We start from the raw sequence: 17,301 nt of genomic DNA, 5'->3' as shown, positions 1-17,301 counted from the left end.
AATACTGTAGTAGCAGCGTTTAGCAAGTGGCCTGGACTCCAGTTGCAAACTGACAATGGTTTTCATGCGTATAGAAGTCAGGTGTAAGGAAGAGACTGCTTTAGCACTGCTGGCTGGAAAGCAGCACAGAGTATGTTGAGAATCCATCACGGTGCGTTATGGGGTGTCTGCCTCTGCCTCTTCCAGGTCAAGGTGACTTCTAGGGGGACGGTAAAATGCCAGGTTTTGGCCCTCACAAGCTTATTGCCTCTGGGGTGCTGGAAGAGCCCTTTAGAGCCTGCAGCCATGGGATGGTCTGGTGAGCATCCTTGCGTTCACTGAATCCGTACACAGCTTCCCAAAGCAGAGGCAGTGAGCACGCAGAATGGGACCTGGAGGAGCCTGCCCTGTTCAGCTGCTCGCTAGGACCACGTGAGGAACCTGTTTCAGTGAAGATCTTCCTCCAGATGCAGACCTCATGAGCTGCAAACAGCACTCTCAGCGCAACGCCGGGTCACAGAGGTGTGTGCAGTGGTCAGCAGGGCTCTGTTTGCAGCCGGCGCCTCCGGCCGGACCCTCACCACGGCGCTGTCTGCTCGTGCCTTTGCCAAGCAGCACCCGTGCCTTCATCCTCATTGCTTGCGTGCTGGCCCTGCCAGCTGAATGCGTCTTCAAGAGCACGAGTCCTCATCGTGTTGAAATATTTATCATGAAGCCTCGCTGTGCTTCATTCACTTAGGAGGTTAATGAAGTTTTCCTTCCAAGCAAACCAGTCCAAGTCCATCAGCCCCGAGAGCCTCAGTCACCGATGCGTCAATTCAGAACTTTGGACTTGGAGCCATTCCATGAACTCACTGAACTGATGGCTGAATATTTCACACTGATGGTTTCTTCCCCTCCGCAGGGGTTTGTCACTCCAGGGCTCACCTGGAAACGGTAAGAAACTGCACAAGGTGTGAGGTGCTGAGAGTCGCTGCTGCTGCTCCCGGGCACCGCAGGGGGTGCAGAGGGCCCCTGGTTGACCAAGGGCTTGTGGAGCATCCAGTGTTTCCATTCCTTTCAGTCACACGTTAAAGAGACACAATCCGCAAGCCGTGCTCCACAGAAAATGTGCATTCTCAGCCTGACGTGACATGTGCTGCTCAGGAACTCTCTCTTTGGCGTATCATCCAGTGAGGATAAAGCACCCTGTCTTCCTCCCCAGCTTCAGTTTGAAGAAGCTTCACGGTGAATCTGGAAATGTGCATCTGGGCTCCCCAAAAAGGCATTTGTAAAAGGTTTCTTACCCCAATAGCGTTTCTTCTGCTGGCCCTCACCACCTGCCTGTGTCCATAACTGTAGCATAGAGTGTACGTTAAAATCTCTGGACATTTCCAAATGGAAAGGGAAGATGCAGATTCCCAGCCATGAGAAACTTGACAAGGCACGGGGAGAAAATCCACAGCTGGACACGTCAGAATTTGCGGTAAATGGAGCCCCAGTCCTGCCGCAGTTCAGTGTGGAAGGGCAGAGCGAGGATGAGGACGGTGAGTGGGCGGCAGAGCTGTGTCGCGGGCAGCGATGTCTCTGCCAATCTCAGCATTTAAATCTCTTTCTTTGTTGCAGAAACCACAAGTCCCCTGATTTCAAATCCTTTCCCACTTTTACAACGCAAGTGCGATGGGTGTCTGTGGTGCGCGAAGGAGGGGACTTGCACCCTGCAGCCGTGCTGGCCTGCCCGCATAGCGTTTTTCATGAATAAATGGGGTTTTATTATTAGCCCATGTGTCAAAGACCAAAATACCTTGGTTTTGTGGCTCTGGTTTTAGATTTAAAAGCATCAGAAATACTTTAGGTTGTTTTGGTGCAGTTCGTGGCAGCTAGACCATTCTGACTCAATCTCAGCCTTTGGAGAGTTAAGTTTTGTGAAATATGCCAATAATATGTGTTCCGAGAGACTGCAAATGAATGTATGCTGAAGTTACGTTTGTGCACGGGAAGATTCGTCTTCACAGCTCAGCTCACTAAACCCCTTTGCAGAGACAGGTGAGAAATAGGAGCCCAGGGCAGGGTGACAGGTTTGGGATGGGCAGACGCACGTGGCCTCCGCTCGAGGTTCTGCCCTGTGGAGCTTCTCTACCCTCTTAATGCTTGGGTTGCGTTTGCATTTTAGGGGTGATCATTTCTGCACCGGCCTCCTACCCCAAGGCTGCTGTCCCTTGGTGGCCGCAGCGACAGAGGATGGTTTTCATGAATCTTCCACTTATTTGATGCATGATGGTGTTTTTCTAGGAGGCTGCTGCTGAGCCACATGTATTGTTTCATCGGTTTCTGTCGAAGGAATGGGAAGATGCAGTCACGCTCTTATTAAAACTAAAGCCAATGGAAACAGCGGGTGAAAACACTGACAAGTTTCCCTTGCAGTTCTTCTGCGTTTGTTTTTCATCAAAATGCGGAGAGGGGTGTTGAAATGTGGGTCTGTTCTGGTGAGGCGAGAGCTGCCTGGGGCTGCCCGTTCCTGGCTGCCTGATGGCTTTCGCTCGTGCACAGGCAGCCCAGGGCATTTTCTGTTCAAACTGCCTGTTAAAAGCTCTCAACTCGTGTTCACTCCTGGCCTCAAACCAGGCTCTGCTATTTTCTCTGGCTTAGATGTGGCAATGAGAGTTAACATGGGAATTAGAGTGATTTATTTAACCTAAGCACAAATGCTGGTTTTTCTCTTTCTTGGCTTATACAGCCTTACTCTGGAGCCTTGTTCACTGCGTATATATAAAGCACTAATAAAAGTGTCTAATAATAGCCCTGGGGAAAGATGTCTTAAATTGTGCAGCCAACTGTGAGCGTTAGTTCTGTGCGGGTCAAGAGACTGAAGAGGCTTCAGCGGCTGCTGGTGCTTTAGGTTTCTGTAAAGGTGTTTTCAGAGAGTCCCTGGGCAACCAGTAGGGGTGACACATTGTGTTCAGAGCAGAGACAGACCTGTCTCACAAAGAGGTGGGTTTTTCTGGGGAAAAGGAGTGCTTTGTGCTCAGCAGCCAACACCCAGCGCACCACAAATGTCTCTTCTTGTTGGGGAGAAAAGCTCTTTGGTGTCTGATGGGAGAATGAAATGCCATTGCTTGGGGATGCTGCAACGCCTGACTCAGACAGCTCACCGGAGGCTGCTGAAGCGCCCTGGGTGGGTGTTTGCTGCTCGCCTGTCACAGGTTCATTGTGCTTTCCACTACGAAACCCTTCCACGTTGTGGGAAAACATGAGAGCAAGAGCCGGACTCCAGTGGGCTCAGCCGCTGTAGAGCGGCCCTTTTCTGCCGCAGACACAACATGTTCAGAGTGACTTTCTCCTTCCAGATTTTCAAATATTTTGCCTCAGAAGAGCCGTGCAGAGTCAGGATCCTGGCTCAGCACAGTGGGGTCTCCAGACACCGTGCTGTGCTGCTCTGCATGGCCGCTGGTGGCAGGAGCGACAGGGAGAAAAACCTGCCGGGTCTGTGCCGTGAGCGCTGAGTGGAAGGGGCAGGGAGGAGGAGGAGGGACCGCAGGAGACGGAGGAGACGGTGGGTGGACAGATGGTGGGGGAGCAGCGCAGGTGCTGCACAGCGAGTCGTGTACTCGGTGTCGTACCCTCTCTCCTTCCCCAGTGCTGTGTGGACAAGTCTGGCCCAGGCAACATTTGCCAGTTCATGCACAGACTTTCCGCTGGCAAATTTAGGCTGCAAGCATGCAGAAGCCTTCTGAACGTGCAGCAACAACACAGGCCCGAAGAGACAGTGGGGCTCACATGGCAGCCGGAACCCACTGGGGGTCCAGTTGATCTTTTCTTACTCTTTTGTGAAGTCTCAGAGCCTGTTTCCAGCTCTTCTGCAGCAAAGCCTTATGTATGCAGGTCAGCCGTGTGTGAGAAGAGGCAGGACATGGAGGGCAGGAGGTGCCCAGAGCCTTCCTCTGCAAGGCTCCTGGCCCAGCAGCAGGTGTCAGGGTTGGGCAGAACCGTTTCCCTGCTGCTGCACTGGCTCTCCAGCTTCTGTGCATTGTAACCGTGGCTGAACGTGAGCCCATGGGAGAGCTCAAGCTGTATCCCAAGACTCTGACTGCTGCCCCAGCTTCACAGCTCTGGTCTCGCCTGTGTGAAGATCGTGCTTTCCAGGAAGGAGGCTGGAGCATGGAGGGGGTTGGTCTCTTCTCCCAAGTACTAAGTGATAGGACCAGAGGAAATGGCCTCAAGTTGCGCCAGGGGAGGTTGAGGTTGGATCTGGGAACAATTTCTTCCCCAAAGGGCTGTGGGGCATTGGAACAGGCTGCCCAGGGCAGTGCTGGAGTCACCAGCCCCAGAGGGGTTTAAAAGGTGTTTAGATGAGGCTCTTAGGGACATGGTTTAGTGCTAGAGTTGGGTTATGGTTGGACTCAAGGATCCTGAGGGTCTCTTCCAATCAATGATTCTATGAATCTAGTTGGGTAGAGAAGTAATGGTCTGGCATTTCGTCTTCTGAGTTATTTAGTGATGCGTGAGAATACTGTACTACAAGTTTATAGAGTTGACCAGTGCAGGATTTTGATGGGTTATTTGCTAACATGACATTTTGGTAGGATGCATTGGGGACAGTCAGCAGTAGCGAAGCCACACACTCCTATATGCAAACTGCAGGACCTTGTGCCTGGGGCACAGCCTGGCCAGCAAAGCCAGAGCAACCAGAACTTGGGATTTCAGCCTGTGCAGGGGGAGCGCTCTGGGGCCAGCCCTGGTGAGCTCCCGGCCCGTCTCATTCCACCTTCCCTGACGGTGTATGGTGAATTTTGGGCAGTTTTCACGCCCTCTCTTCCCATCCCCACAAGTGGTGGCTCACGGGGGTATCCAGAGCAGTTTTGACAACTTTGTCCTTTAAGTTGCAAGCAGAAGTCAAAGGGAGCGGGATTTACTCGCTGTGTGTACCAGCCCAGATGAACAATTGTTTTCCAGCAGTGGCTTTCTTTTCCCCTCTCTCTTCTCTCCACCTTCCAGATCCCTCTCCTAGCGTGGGTCGCCCACCCTCCTTCCAGCCGGCCTGAGTCTCTTACGCTGTGGATTATAGGCGGCTTAGAAGCTGAAATGTCAGACGTATGAGGGTTGAGAAAGCCCTGGGAAGGAAAGCACGTTCATTCAATCCCACAGGGATTCTGCACATCCTCCCAGGCATCCCTTCCCTCCTCCCCGGGAAACACTTGTGAATTGTTGGCTGAAATTAAATTTTATCCCTAGTTTTAATTGTCTTTTTTTTTGGTGGCAAACTGTAGATTTCTATGACTGTCTCAAAAGTATTTAGAAAATGTGTTAGTATTTTCAGAATGTGAAATAAGCTTTGAAACTAGACAGTGGATTTGTTTCCAGAAGTGGACGTTTCTGTAGCAGAACAGGGTGGGAGGCTTTTGGAAATGGGATGAAAATCAACATGATTTTTCTGAGAAGTGTCACAAATGAGAGACGTTTCAGAGTCAGAGTGCACAGCACGTTGTGGTGGCAAAGAGAGGAGCTCGAGCTGAAGAACCATGGAGACCTTGATGGTCTCTACGTGATGGATGGAGGTGGGGAGGACCCAGAAGGGACTAGTTGGGAGCGAAGGGGATAACCAGAAAAAAAGACATCACGGCTTTATGCTGAGAATATAATAGGAGGAAGGTAAAGCAGCTCATTGAAACAAAATAAGCTGAGAAGGAAACGTGAGGATGTGGTGAAACACAAGAGAAACACGAATGAGCGACGTGCTGCGTGGGGACTGCTGGATGTACGTGAGGATTCGCTTCCCAGCGAGGAGCCTGTAACTGAGCTCAGCGGGACTTGTTCCGGCGGCTGCTTGGAAACCTGCTTCTGGGGTTAATTGTGGAGTTTGTGTGCTTGTCTGGCAGCAGAGGGGGGTCCCTGGGCTGCACAGTGAAGGATGGGTTGCTCCACCACTGCTTTGGCCAAGGGCACTACAGGCAGAGATGGCAGAGGGGAATGCGTGTGCCTGCTTATGTTTAAATGGCACATGGAGACCTGAAAGTGTCGTGGGGAGCTGCGGTGTGACACCTCTAAATGTCAGACTCTGAAACCCTTGAGATGTGCAGCATGTTCTGTTCTCCCAACTCATGGTAGGGGAAGGGGCTCCAGCAAAGCAAGGGGATGAAGAGCAGGGCTGGCGGCTTTGTGAGCTGCAGCACCAGAGCTCCCTGCCTCCGCCAGGAACCTGTTGGCAATGTTCAGCAGGCTCTTTGAAGGGTGACTTCTTGCATTAGGTTAAGCAAATGCTAATTTTGATGCTTGAAGAGGGGGTCAGCCTACTGTCCAGGTTGCCTAAGCAGCAGAGGCAAATAGGTGCATCTGTAACACAAGTCATCTGACGTTGAAATATGTATCTAAGAGTGATGGTTTGCACTCACATGGGCTTGTCTTCTCACTGATAATTACAAAAGGAGTGTAAACAACTTTGTGCCTTTTGTGGCATTTTACCACAGCCAGCTATTTCGCTACTGATGGTTTCAACACAACCAGCCAGTTTATGTTCATTCCCCCAGTCTCAAAATTCCTGAGTGTGCCACTCAGCTACCAAAGTCTTCCCTTTTCGTCACAAGCACAGTTACTTAAGTGCGGTATTTCCAAACTTCCTCACTACAGCAAAACAGGAGCAGCATCACCAGAAAACACAGCAATTTAAGTAATGCACTGAGCTGGCTCCATCGTGTCAGAGGCTGTAGGTGCTGAGGGAAAGGCACAGCAGGGTCTTTAACCTTACAGCATATACATATAGCTTATATGAATCATTTTATGTTATGAATCTTATATGAATCTTTTATGTTTTTCCTCCCAGCTTCCTGTAGCCATCTGATGAATTCTGAGTCTTGCTACCTGACATAAACATCTTACAGATGATACCCAAGTCAGGCTTGTGCCTTCCTGTATTTTGGTTCTTCCATCCTGGATGCTGGTGCTTTTGCATATGTGCAATAGGTTTCTTAAGTTTCATTGATGCAGGATATTTTTTTTCCTTTAAATACAGATACAGATTTCTGGTATGTTGTAGCAATGGACCTTTTTCTGTGTGTGTGCCAGGCATTTATATGCAAAGTCGTTTGTATACCAAATGCCTGCGTTGTGCATTCTGCTGTTACGGAACAAAACGCCACAGAATAAACGGCGGCAGGGTGCTGGTGTATCTGGAGGCACAGAGGCAAACTGCGATCTTAACGTATTTCAGCCACTGTAGTTTGACGTTACAACTGTCAACTAATGCGGTTTAGATGGGCAGGTGCAAACATTTGCTGTTAGGTTAGTTTGGTGGAAAAACACACACTTTGAACACACTTGTTAGAACAGAACTAATGGCTGCTTTTGGCTCCCGAAGGAGCTCTGCTCCCAGCTCTGTCCTGGCTCCAGCTCCTCCACACGGCTCTGGCCCCACGGCTCCGCTCTCGGCCCCGGCACAGCCCCCTGCTCCTTCCCCACCTCTGCTTATCCCGGCGACCTGCGGCCGCCCAGCCCGGTGCCATCAGCATTCCCTGCTCTCGCTGCACAAAAACCGAGCTGAGTTCGCTCCTGGCAATTCAACTTCGGAGCAACAAGATTTTTCACAACCCGATGCTCCTTGTCTTCCTCAGGAAAGGCAGCAGAGACTGCAATTTGACAGTCAGATTAGTTCGCTATGCTTTGCTTTCAGGCTTGACGAGAAGGGTGTGCGTAAAGCAGCCTGCGGCAGGCACGAGCTGGGAAACCGCAGTCAGTGTGTAGCTCAGATCTTTGTGCAGCTTCACTGAGTTCCCCCCAAAACGCACCGGCAGGTGCCTCGAGCTGTCCCTCTGCCCTCCCGGCCTTCTGGTGGCAGCAAAGCAAAGCACGTGCACCCCAGCCCAGCCCGCACCTCCCAGTTCACAGCCCGAGCTTCTCCAGAGCCGCTGTGACGTGCACACGGGGGCCGAGGTGACAAGGACCAGGCTCAGAGGCGCTGCCCCGCTACTGTACAAACTGCACGTGTGCTGCTTCCCTCCATACCCTGTGTAATTCTTCTGAACTGATTTCTCCCAAACAGAGCCTTACACCTGTGGAGCTTGTGGAATCCAGTTCCAGTTTTATAACAATCTCCTGGAGCACATGCAGTCCCACGCAGGTAAGCTGGGCACTTTGACTCGCTTAAAGCGGAGAATTAAATTCTACGCTGATACCTGATCTTGACCCCGTTGTGTGTCAATGGAGCTTGCTTTGCTCACGGTTTCCAAAGCCCCAGTAATTTTACCTGCTGAAAAAAAAGATACTCAGAGGCTGGAGCACATAGTGGCTGCACCAACGCAAGGCTCACGGTGTATCAGATCTATTACTCCTTTCCATAGGAAGAGAGGAAAGGTGCCGTGCTAGCACACAGCACAGCAAACTGCTCATTCCCTCAGTCCAAATGGGAGCGATTCCAAGGGAATGCTCGTTGTGTAAGCATTAATGGGTGACTCCTACAGCAGATGTAATCCCTCCTCCTGCACAAAGGGTGGTTCTCATGGCAGCAAACAGAGCAAAAACGCTCGCGGGGCAGCAGAGCCGTTGCCCGCACGAGTCCTGTTCCGTGCTTGTGTCTCCCGGAGTTCTGCAAAGGACCGAAATGTGTTCTCAGGAGGAGAATTTGCCGTTTCATCAGTTGCGTTCATTTCTTTCCCAGCAATCTACAAAAGAAAATTCTGAGGAGCGGTTGCACCACTTTGTTTCTAAGCCACATTTTTGGTTTTTATTTCAATACATGAGATGATTTTAAAGTTTCAAAGCCAAGGCTGGTTCAAAGACATATTCAAAAATGTAGAAATAGGATTTTTTTTTTAATTTTGGCCGATTTTTTTTCTTTTTTTTTTTTCCTCTTGAATGTAAATTCAAGTGAATTAACGCAGGTATACAGATTAATTCACGTTTGACAGACCTGTGTTCTCTGCTCTGTTGAGGTTTATGTTCGGTGCTTGCATTTGCCCTCAATTTACAGGCGAGGCCTGAAAGGCAAGAGGCTTGAGGAAAAGCACATTGTCCATTCTGCAGCAGTAGCTCTAATCAAAGCTCTTACCTTCTTCTGTGCGTTAGTTTTAGCGCTAATTTTAATGAGCGTCCCTTGAGTTCCTCACCCGCGCGGTGCCCAGATCCCAGCTGAGTTCCCACTGGTGAATCGTAGCGCAGGCTTGGTGTGGTGTTCAGCAGCTGCTTTATTTATCATCTTTGTAACGTTATGAATAGACACTTCGGGTGGTTTGTTATCCCGTGGTGTGAGGTTTGTGGATGTTACGTTCTGTTAGAGCATAAGCTGGTTGCTGTGCGGTGCTGTGGCTCGGCGTGACTCTGCTCGGGACGGCGGCCGCCGTCGCTCTGCGGTGGTTCCTGTGTCTGTTGGTGGCGATTTCTGCTCGTTTCCACGCTGCGTCCTGACCATCCTCTTCCTTCTTCTGGTCTCTGGTACTGAAAAACGGCATTTTGAGTTACAGCTCCTGGTGACACTGAGTAGAGGGACTGTGGAGGAGGGACCAAGGCCAAGGTGTCAAAGGGAAGATCAGCAATTCACTGGCAAGGTGTGAGCTGTTGGAAATGTTAAGCTAGTACTGTCTGCAGCTTCTTCCTTCTGTGTTCTCCACAAATGACCCATGGGCTCTGGGCTCGATCACCTGGGTTACTCTGGACACAGAGATGGCTGGAGGGAGCAGGTGTTGGTGATCCAACTCGTGGAATGTCGGCATCCAACTCAGGATTATCCCTGTTAAACTCCGGATTTTCTCATCTCTGCCCGTTTGTAAGTCACCGTCTTTGCTTGGCTGCTTCCCCCACTGGTCCAGTGGCAGCAAGCTTGTCCATGTCTACGTGAAGTGGTGTCAGCGAGGCTGCCCTGGGAAAGCAGCCATCCCCTGCTGTGCCATCTCTGCCTGGTGCCTTTGCCAGCCCTGTGCTCCTGCCTGTTCCTCGGGAGGGAACAGCAGCCTGTCCTCCAGATGGATGCTGCTGGGGGCAGGCAGCACCGTGTTTATGCTGTGGGCTGAGGGCAGAACAACATGAAGAGGTGTGAGAGCTGCAGGTGGCTTTGGGGGGTGTCCAGTTCTGGATATGGGGCTTAAGCAGAGCACCAGCAGAGCTTACACAGGATTTGCAGTGACTCTGGTCGCAGTTTGTTGCCTTTTAGCCTGTCAGAGCGTGGGGATTTCCATATCCAAGATGGGCCCAACATCTCTGAGGTCTGGGGGTGCGGAGACAGCAGAGAATCCACATACTGGGGGCACTGGTATAGGAGCCATTTAGACCGGTCCGTATGCCTGACTCAAGGAATGTCTCACTGTGGGGATGCAGAGATACAAGAAGCCAGATGGGTCAAATATTCCCTCAGTTAATGTGTTCAGGAGTCCAGTTTGGCTTATCGTGTCTGACGCAAAGGTCTGGTCTCTTCCAACTAAATGTGACATATCCACCGGGCTCCTTTGGTGGTGACTGAATGCAGGGAACTGCTGCTGGCCTGGAGGAGCAAAAGCAGGAACAAAAGTGGGGACATACTGGCTCTTAAGTCATGCAGAGGGCTGAGCCTGGAGGCTAGAAGGTAACAAGGAGAGATTATAGCTCCATAAAGCAGCTACACAATGAGAAGAAGCAATTAGAATGTAAATTGGAGGCTGAAAGGCAGAAATAGAACAGCAGAACACCAGGCAAAGGAATTTGTTCTGTAATTACAGTGTACAATATACAGCTCTGACTCCCTTTAGAGTACTTTGTTCAGGTCGAGTGCTACCATAGAATGCCCTTCCTACAATCTAGAGCTAAAAAATAAAAGGACAACGAGGCTGAACCTGGATTAAAGGATTGGAGGCATGAAGAGAAATTAAAGAACCGTGATCTGTGTAGTTCACAGACTGCTCGATAAGTAAGATGAGGCTGAAACGCACAAATCTCGTTAATGCCATATTGAATGTCAGTGGGTATTTGTACATTATAAATCCCCTGTTACTGTGAACTAGATAAAAGAGTTGGGTTGATGAAATATATAGGGTTTCTTCCCTCACCTGCCCCTTGCCAAAACAGGGAAGGCCTGAACCATGAACAGAGTTAGTAAGCAACGTTGATCATTTTCCTTTGCCTACCCACAGACATTTGGAGTTGAGGACGATGATATTGGCTCAGGAACAATTGGTCTAACCAAACGCTGGGGGAAAAGTGATCTGTTGTATCCGATCACTGGCATCCACTGGAGCACCCCCTGCTCCTCACGGCTCTTCCACACCTGCACACACCGACCTGTGGCTGCGGTGCCCGGGTACCAGCCAGAAGCAGGGACTCAACTCTCTGAGCACATACAGAATCCCAGAATGTCAGGGGTTGAAGGGCCCTGGAAAGCTCATCCAGTGCAATCCCCCCATGGAGCAGGAACACCCAGATGAGGTTACACAGGAAGGTGTCCAGGCGGGTTGGAATGTCTGCACAGAAGGAGACTCCACAACCCCCTGGGCAGCCTGGGCCAGGCTCTGCCACCCTCACCCTAAACAAGTTTCTTCTCATATTTAAGCGAAACCTCTTGCGTTCCAGTTTGTACCCATTGCCCCTTGTCCTGTCACTGGTTGTCACCAGAAGAGCCTGGCTCCATCCTCCTGACACTGCCCCTTTCCATATTGATCCCCAGGAATGAGTCCCCCCTCAGTGTCCTCTTGTCCAGCTCCAGAGCCCCAGCTCCCTCAGCCTTTCCTCACACGGGAGATGCTCCACTCCCTGCAGCATCTTGGTGGCTGCGCTGGACTCTCTCCAGCAGTTCCCTGTCCTGCTGGAACTGAGGGGCCACAACTGGACACAAGATTCCAGATGTGGTCTCCCCAGGGCAGAGCAGAGGGGCAGGAGAACCTCTCTGACCTACTGACCACCCCCTTCTAACCCACCCCAGGTCCCATTGGCTTCCTGGCCACAAGGGCCCAGTGCTGGCTCATGGTCACCCTGCTGTCCCCAGGACCCCCAGGTCCCTTTCCCCTACACTGCTCTCCAACAGCTCATTCCCCAACCTACATCCTTGAGATGCTCCCAGCATCTGCCCTAGTTCTGTCATAGCCCGAATTGCTCTCAGGTGTTGATCCAGCCTGTGCAGTACCCTGACCTAATAATAACTGTACGATCTGTGCATCATCGGCCAGGTTTGTGAATGCTCCAGCAGTTGAGCTGCTTAGATTTGAGGGGACTTGCTCATGTGCAAGAGGGCACTGAAATTTGATCACATCATTGTTTGTCTCTAGATCCTTGGGGGTCTCCCTTCTCTCCCTGGTCATTGCTGCACACAGAGAAGAGCCGCTTTACCTTCTGTTTGTTCTGCCCAGCACCACATCAACCTGTGTGTGCTGTAATAAGACATTTCTCTACTTCGTGCTCACTCTCTGGAGCACTGGGGCAGCATTCCTTTCACTGCATGCTGGTGTAGATAATGCCACCTGAGCTGGTCAGCTTGGAATCCCTTTAGAATCAGTGGGGAAGAAGTCCCCGTATTGAATGTCAGTGGGTGACATTCCCAGGTGTGGTGGGTTCACCCAGTGAGTGAACTCCAGGTGAGTTCAGAGCATGATGGATCTTACACTGCAAGAGGCATTTAGTTCTGCCTGGGTGAAGGAATCGCACACTTGAGCCCGTTTTGCACCACTGTAAGAGGAGCCCCACGGGGCCACTTTGAGGAGAGGCATGTCTAATGGGGGTATCCAAAGTTAGGCGAGATGAGTCCAGCTGTGATGAGTAAAGGACTTGTTTTGTCTTCTTTGATCTTAATTCCATCCTTCTGTTCAGCTTGGTCATCTGTCTCTCCATCTTTCTCTTCCAGCTCTCTGCATTGTGCACTTTACTGTTGCTTCACAGCCTGTTGCAGAGCACAGTTTCATTGTGAAGCATACTAAGAACTAGAAAATTTCCTCTAGAGGTTGGGGGGAAGTTCTTGGGGCACAGGAGGGGAAAGAACGTGGATACAATACAGAATTTCCCAATCTTTATTACATTTCCGTGAAAGGCCCCATCCAATTGGCAGCCAAAGTGTTTAGTTCAGTTCCATATACAGAAATGGGAGCATGAACACAGACCTGCAGAGCAGTTGGTATCTTTGCAGCCGTAGGGAGGAACAATCTTTGATCACATTCCAGAAACTTGGTTTATTTCCATTTTGTTTCCAATACGAGGCAGCAGTGAGCAGCCCGAGAGGACATTGGCAATTTCTACAGTGGGAGGAAACCATGTGAAGATTGTAATAAAGTCCTCAAATACAGAGGAGTTGAACATAGCTTGAAAAACAAAGTACTTAGCAGTAAAGCAAAGGGAAGCCACGTGTGGTGCAGAAAGAGGCAGTGAGGCAAAAGAAGGATCAACGCTTGTTACACCTGCTTCCATTTTGAAAAGAAGCAAATCGCACAAGTCGGGCTGCACAAGGAACATCTGTTCCCCTGGGTGTGCAGCTTCAGTGCACTGGGAGACACTTCTCAAGGTGTGTTAATGGCATCAGTGTCACCGAAGCACAGAAAAAGCCACTGTCATTTCAGCCCTATTTGGGGAGGTGATAGGCTGCAAGGCCACACACAGTTTTGCAGGTTTCTGGCAGTACTGTGCCATCTCACTTCTCACTGAAAACTGCTTAAAAGCCACAGAGAGTGAAGCAGGTTGGTGTCACCTTATTTAAGGGAACCCTAAGGAAATGGTGGGTGCTATTTCCCCCTCTTTGTGCTTTAAGCATTATTATCTTGTGCTTCTAACACCTGCCTGTCTCTTGCCCCACAGCTGACAACGAGAACAGCATTGCCTCCAGCCAGCCCCGATCACCTCTAGCCGTCGTTGAAGAAAAGTGGAAACCACAGTTCCACAGGAATAACGCCAACAACAGTACGTAGCGGTGTTTGCTCTTCCGTCCCGGGCTTACCTCCCCACTTTGAACAAGTGACTGTCACAGCGGTGCTGAGCTTCGCACAGGGACATGGTCCTTGCCCCACTGCACCTGATTTCATCTGTAATTCATGTACCATCCTGCAGAGCAGAGCACACATTCCAATTACAGGAGTGCTCATAGGCAAGAAGTACTGGGAGCCCTGGGGAGCGGGGAGGAAAGGTTTGTAAGGAAGATGCATTTGGGAGCTCCTGGGGAAAGTCAACTTCTGATCCAGGGTCAGAGCTCCTGGCCTGGGGTCAAAACATTAATCCAGTCGTGGTGCTGTGAGGCAGGCGCAGCCTGTCGCTCGCTGTGCTGGCTTCAGCCCCAGCTCGTCCTGCGGGCTTGTAATTCACCAGGGGAAAAGGTAAAATACAGCCTGGTGGGAAACCAGTTGCAGAACATGTGAGCTGAGCAGCCTTGGGAGAAAGGTGATACAAAAATGTGGTGCTGTTGCATTCTGGTATCACCAGAAATGACATTCACCCTGCCCAAAGTCAGCCACAAGAAGTACAAATGGTGGAGTTTGGGGAAGAAATGGAAACTTGAGCTTCAGCATTATTTGAGATGGTGGAGGAAGTAACTCCTCTCAAAATAACTCTCCCAAAGAAAAGGCTCAGATCACAAAAACAGAAGTCCAGCTTTCCAGCTGGGCTAAGCTGTGACCACCAGCCTGTCGACATGGATAGCCAACAACACTCGTGGTTATAACTTGTCTGGACAGTGAACACCACACAGGTGCCATCGGTTAAGGCACCAGATTGAGAATAGCCAGTGTGTGCTCGGTCTCAGTCCCCACACCAGAGACGGCGTGCAGATAAACTCCTTGCTGCTCTAAGCAAGAGCAAGGCCTGTTCCCAGAGGTTCCTTTGTCCAGAAACCCCTGGGAGAAGAAACCCAGGGTTGGAGATGTCTCTTCCATCATCTGGGCCTGTTCCACCTCTTTGGGTCTCTCTGGGAACTGTTTTGTGACTTACTCCTCTCTCCTGTCGCAGCGGAGCGATGCTCACATGGTGCTTTCTCTCCCTCCTTGTATTTCACTGCAGCATCCACGAGCGGTTCGGTAGGGAACAGCGCGATCCCGGAGAAGGAGCGGCAGAACATTGCCGAGAGGCTCCTGAGGGTGATGTGCACTGACCTCGGGGCTCTGAGCGTGGTGAGCGGGAAGGAATTCATCAAGCTAGCGCAGACCCTGGTCGATAGCGGAGCTCGCTATGGTGCCTTCTCTGTCACCGAAATCCTTGGCAATTTCAACACGCTGGCTCTGAAGCATTTGCCTCGGATGTACAACCAAGTGAAGGTGAAAGTCACCTGCGCCCTGGGCAGCAACGCTTGCCTTGGCATCGGTGTCACTTGCCACTCGCAGAGCATCGGCCCCGATTCTTGCTACATCTTGACAGCTTACCAGGTGGAAGGTAACCACATCAAGAGTTACGTCCTGGGAATTAAGGGCGTAGACATTCGCGATAATGGTGATTTTATCCACCACTGGGTACAGAACGTGCTGTCGGAGTTTGTGATGTCAGAGATCAGGACGGTGTACGTGACAGACTGCAAAGTCAACTCCTCTGCGTTCTCCAAGGCAGGCATGTGCTTGCGTTGTTCGGCCTGTGCCTTGAACTCGGTAGTGCAGAGTGTGCTGAACAAGCGAACACTACAAGCTCGCAACATGCACGAAGTGATCGAGCTCCTGAATGTCTGTGAAGATCTGGCGGGATCCACGGGCCTCTCGAAGGAGACCTTTGGCTCCCTGGAAGAGACCTCTCCTCCGCCCTGCTGGAACTCGGTCACCGACTCCCTCCTGCTCGTCCACGAGCGCTACGAGCAGATCTGCGAGTTCTACAGCAGGGCCAAGAAGATGAACCTCATCCAAAACCTGAACAAGCACCTGCTCAGCAACCTGGTGGCCATCTTGGCACCGGTCAAGCAGGCGGTGATCGAGTTGAGCAACGAGAGCCGGCCCACCTTGCAGCTGGTCTTGCCCACCTACGTCAAACTGGAGAAGCTGTTCACTTCCAAAGCTAACGATGCTGGCGTGGTCAGCAAACTCTGCCACCTCTTCTTGGAGGCGCTGAAGGAGAACTTCAAAGTTCATTCGGCACACAAGGTAGCCATGATCTTAGACCCTCAGCAGAAGCTGCGGCCCGTCCCACCGTACCAGCACGAAGAGATCATCGGCAAGGTCTGTGAGCTGATCAACGAGGTGAAAGAGTCCTGGGCAGAAGAAACAGAATTTGAACCTTCAACCAAGAAGCCTCGGGCAGCAGGGGAAGCCACAGCAGCTCAGGAAGAAGATTGGTTCGGGAAAAATGAAGTCTATGATTATTTGCAAGAACCTCTCTTCCAGGCCACCCCTGACCTGTTTCAGTACTGGTCGTGTGTTACCCAAAAGCATACAAAACTAGCCAAGCTAGCCTTTTGGCTCTTAGCAGTGCCTGCTGTTGGTGCCAGAAGCGAATGTGTAAATATGTGTGAGCAGGCTCTCTTAATCAAAAGGAGACGACTACTCAGTCCAGAAGACATGAACAAACTCATGTTTTTGAAGTCCAACATGCTTTAAGACTGTCTTTTAATTAAAACAAAACTTTAAAACACTGTTCCAAACAAAGAAAATGAATTTTAAGTTCTAAACACTGTGGACCTCATTATGAATGCCCCTGGAAACCAAGTGCTTTTTTATATATATATAAAAATATAAATATATATAAAATTAAGTTTGAAAGGAAAGCTGAGCACGTGAGAGACGCGGCCCTCTGCCAGAACGTGCTCCTTTCCATAGATAGTGTGTGGACTTGACAGACTTTCTAATGTTTTCAAGTGGGCAGACCAATGGGAGGCTGATGTTCTAAAGTCTTCAGGCAGCTGAGATCTAAAGTGACTTGAAGTTTCTTTTGTTCCTCCTCCACCCCACCTTTCCTCCCGTCCCCTGGGCCATCTTCCCATGGATAATCAGACTACAGTGAACAGACCAGTTCTGCACTGGCCTTTGCTCCTCTGAAGAGCTGTACACCTTGAGGGCGTTTGTCTGCATGTTATCAGGGCAGCTGTGTTTCATGAACACACCGTTCTCTTTACAAATCAGGAAGGGAGACTTTAAAGGGGTTTTTTAATTTTGTTTGTAACTTTTTCTTATACATTTTTTTCCAAAAGTTACACTGCTGTCTCCACTCCCAGTTCTGAGTTCATCATGGTAACTAGTGATGTAAAGTTTTATTTAAAACTAAGAGAAACGGTTCGTGGCAGAAAACGTCTGTTACGTTTCTTGGATTTATTTTTTCCAGCATAACTTTTCTCAATTCCCAGTGTTGATCAGCTTCTCTGTGAATTTTGCCCGTCGGGGCTTCTCAAACTTGTTCTGGAGTAGCCCATTTACAATTTAATAATATCCTTATGGGAACCACAGCAGTTGCTTTTATGGAAAAGCTAAAAACCAGGCAAATGAAGCGAGTGGTGACAGCACAGGTGCCTCT

At 50.3% G+C, this 17,301-nt stretch overlaps 1 protein-coding gene across 1 annotated transcript in view; it reads left to right on the top strand.

Moving 5' to 3' along the window:
- Window positions 1–16,391, top strand: part of ZNF618 (zinc finger protein 618) — a gene marked incomplete at both ends in the record, with an annotated part of 158,987 nt that extends 142,596 nt beyond the window's left edge. The window contains 3 exons of the mRNA XM_080355995.1: window positions 7,991–8,068; window positions 13,687–13,788; window positions 14,878–16,391. Coding sequence (XP_080212121.1) covers window positions 7,991–8,068; window positions 13,687–13,788; window positions 14,878–16,391 — 1,694 coding nt within the window. The remainder of the gene's footprint in view (window positions 1–7,990; window positions 8,069–13,686; window positions 13,789–14,877) is intronic.
- Window positions 16,392–17,301: the final 910 nt, after the last annotated feature.

The sequence above is a fragment of the Nesoenas mayeri genome (genome assembly GCF_963082525.1).
Source record: "Nesoenas mayeri genome assembly, chromosome: 18".
Lineage (NCBI taxonomy): Eukaryota > Metazoa > Chordata > Aves > Columbiformes > Columbidae > Nesoenas > Nesoenas mayeri.
This window is presented reverse-complemented; position numbering and strand designations above follow the sequence as displayed.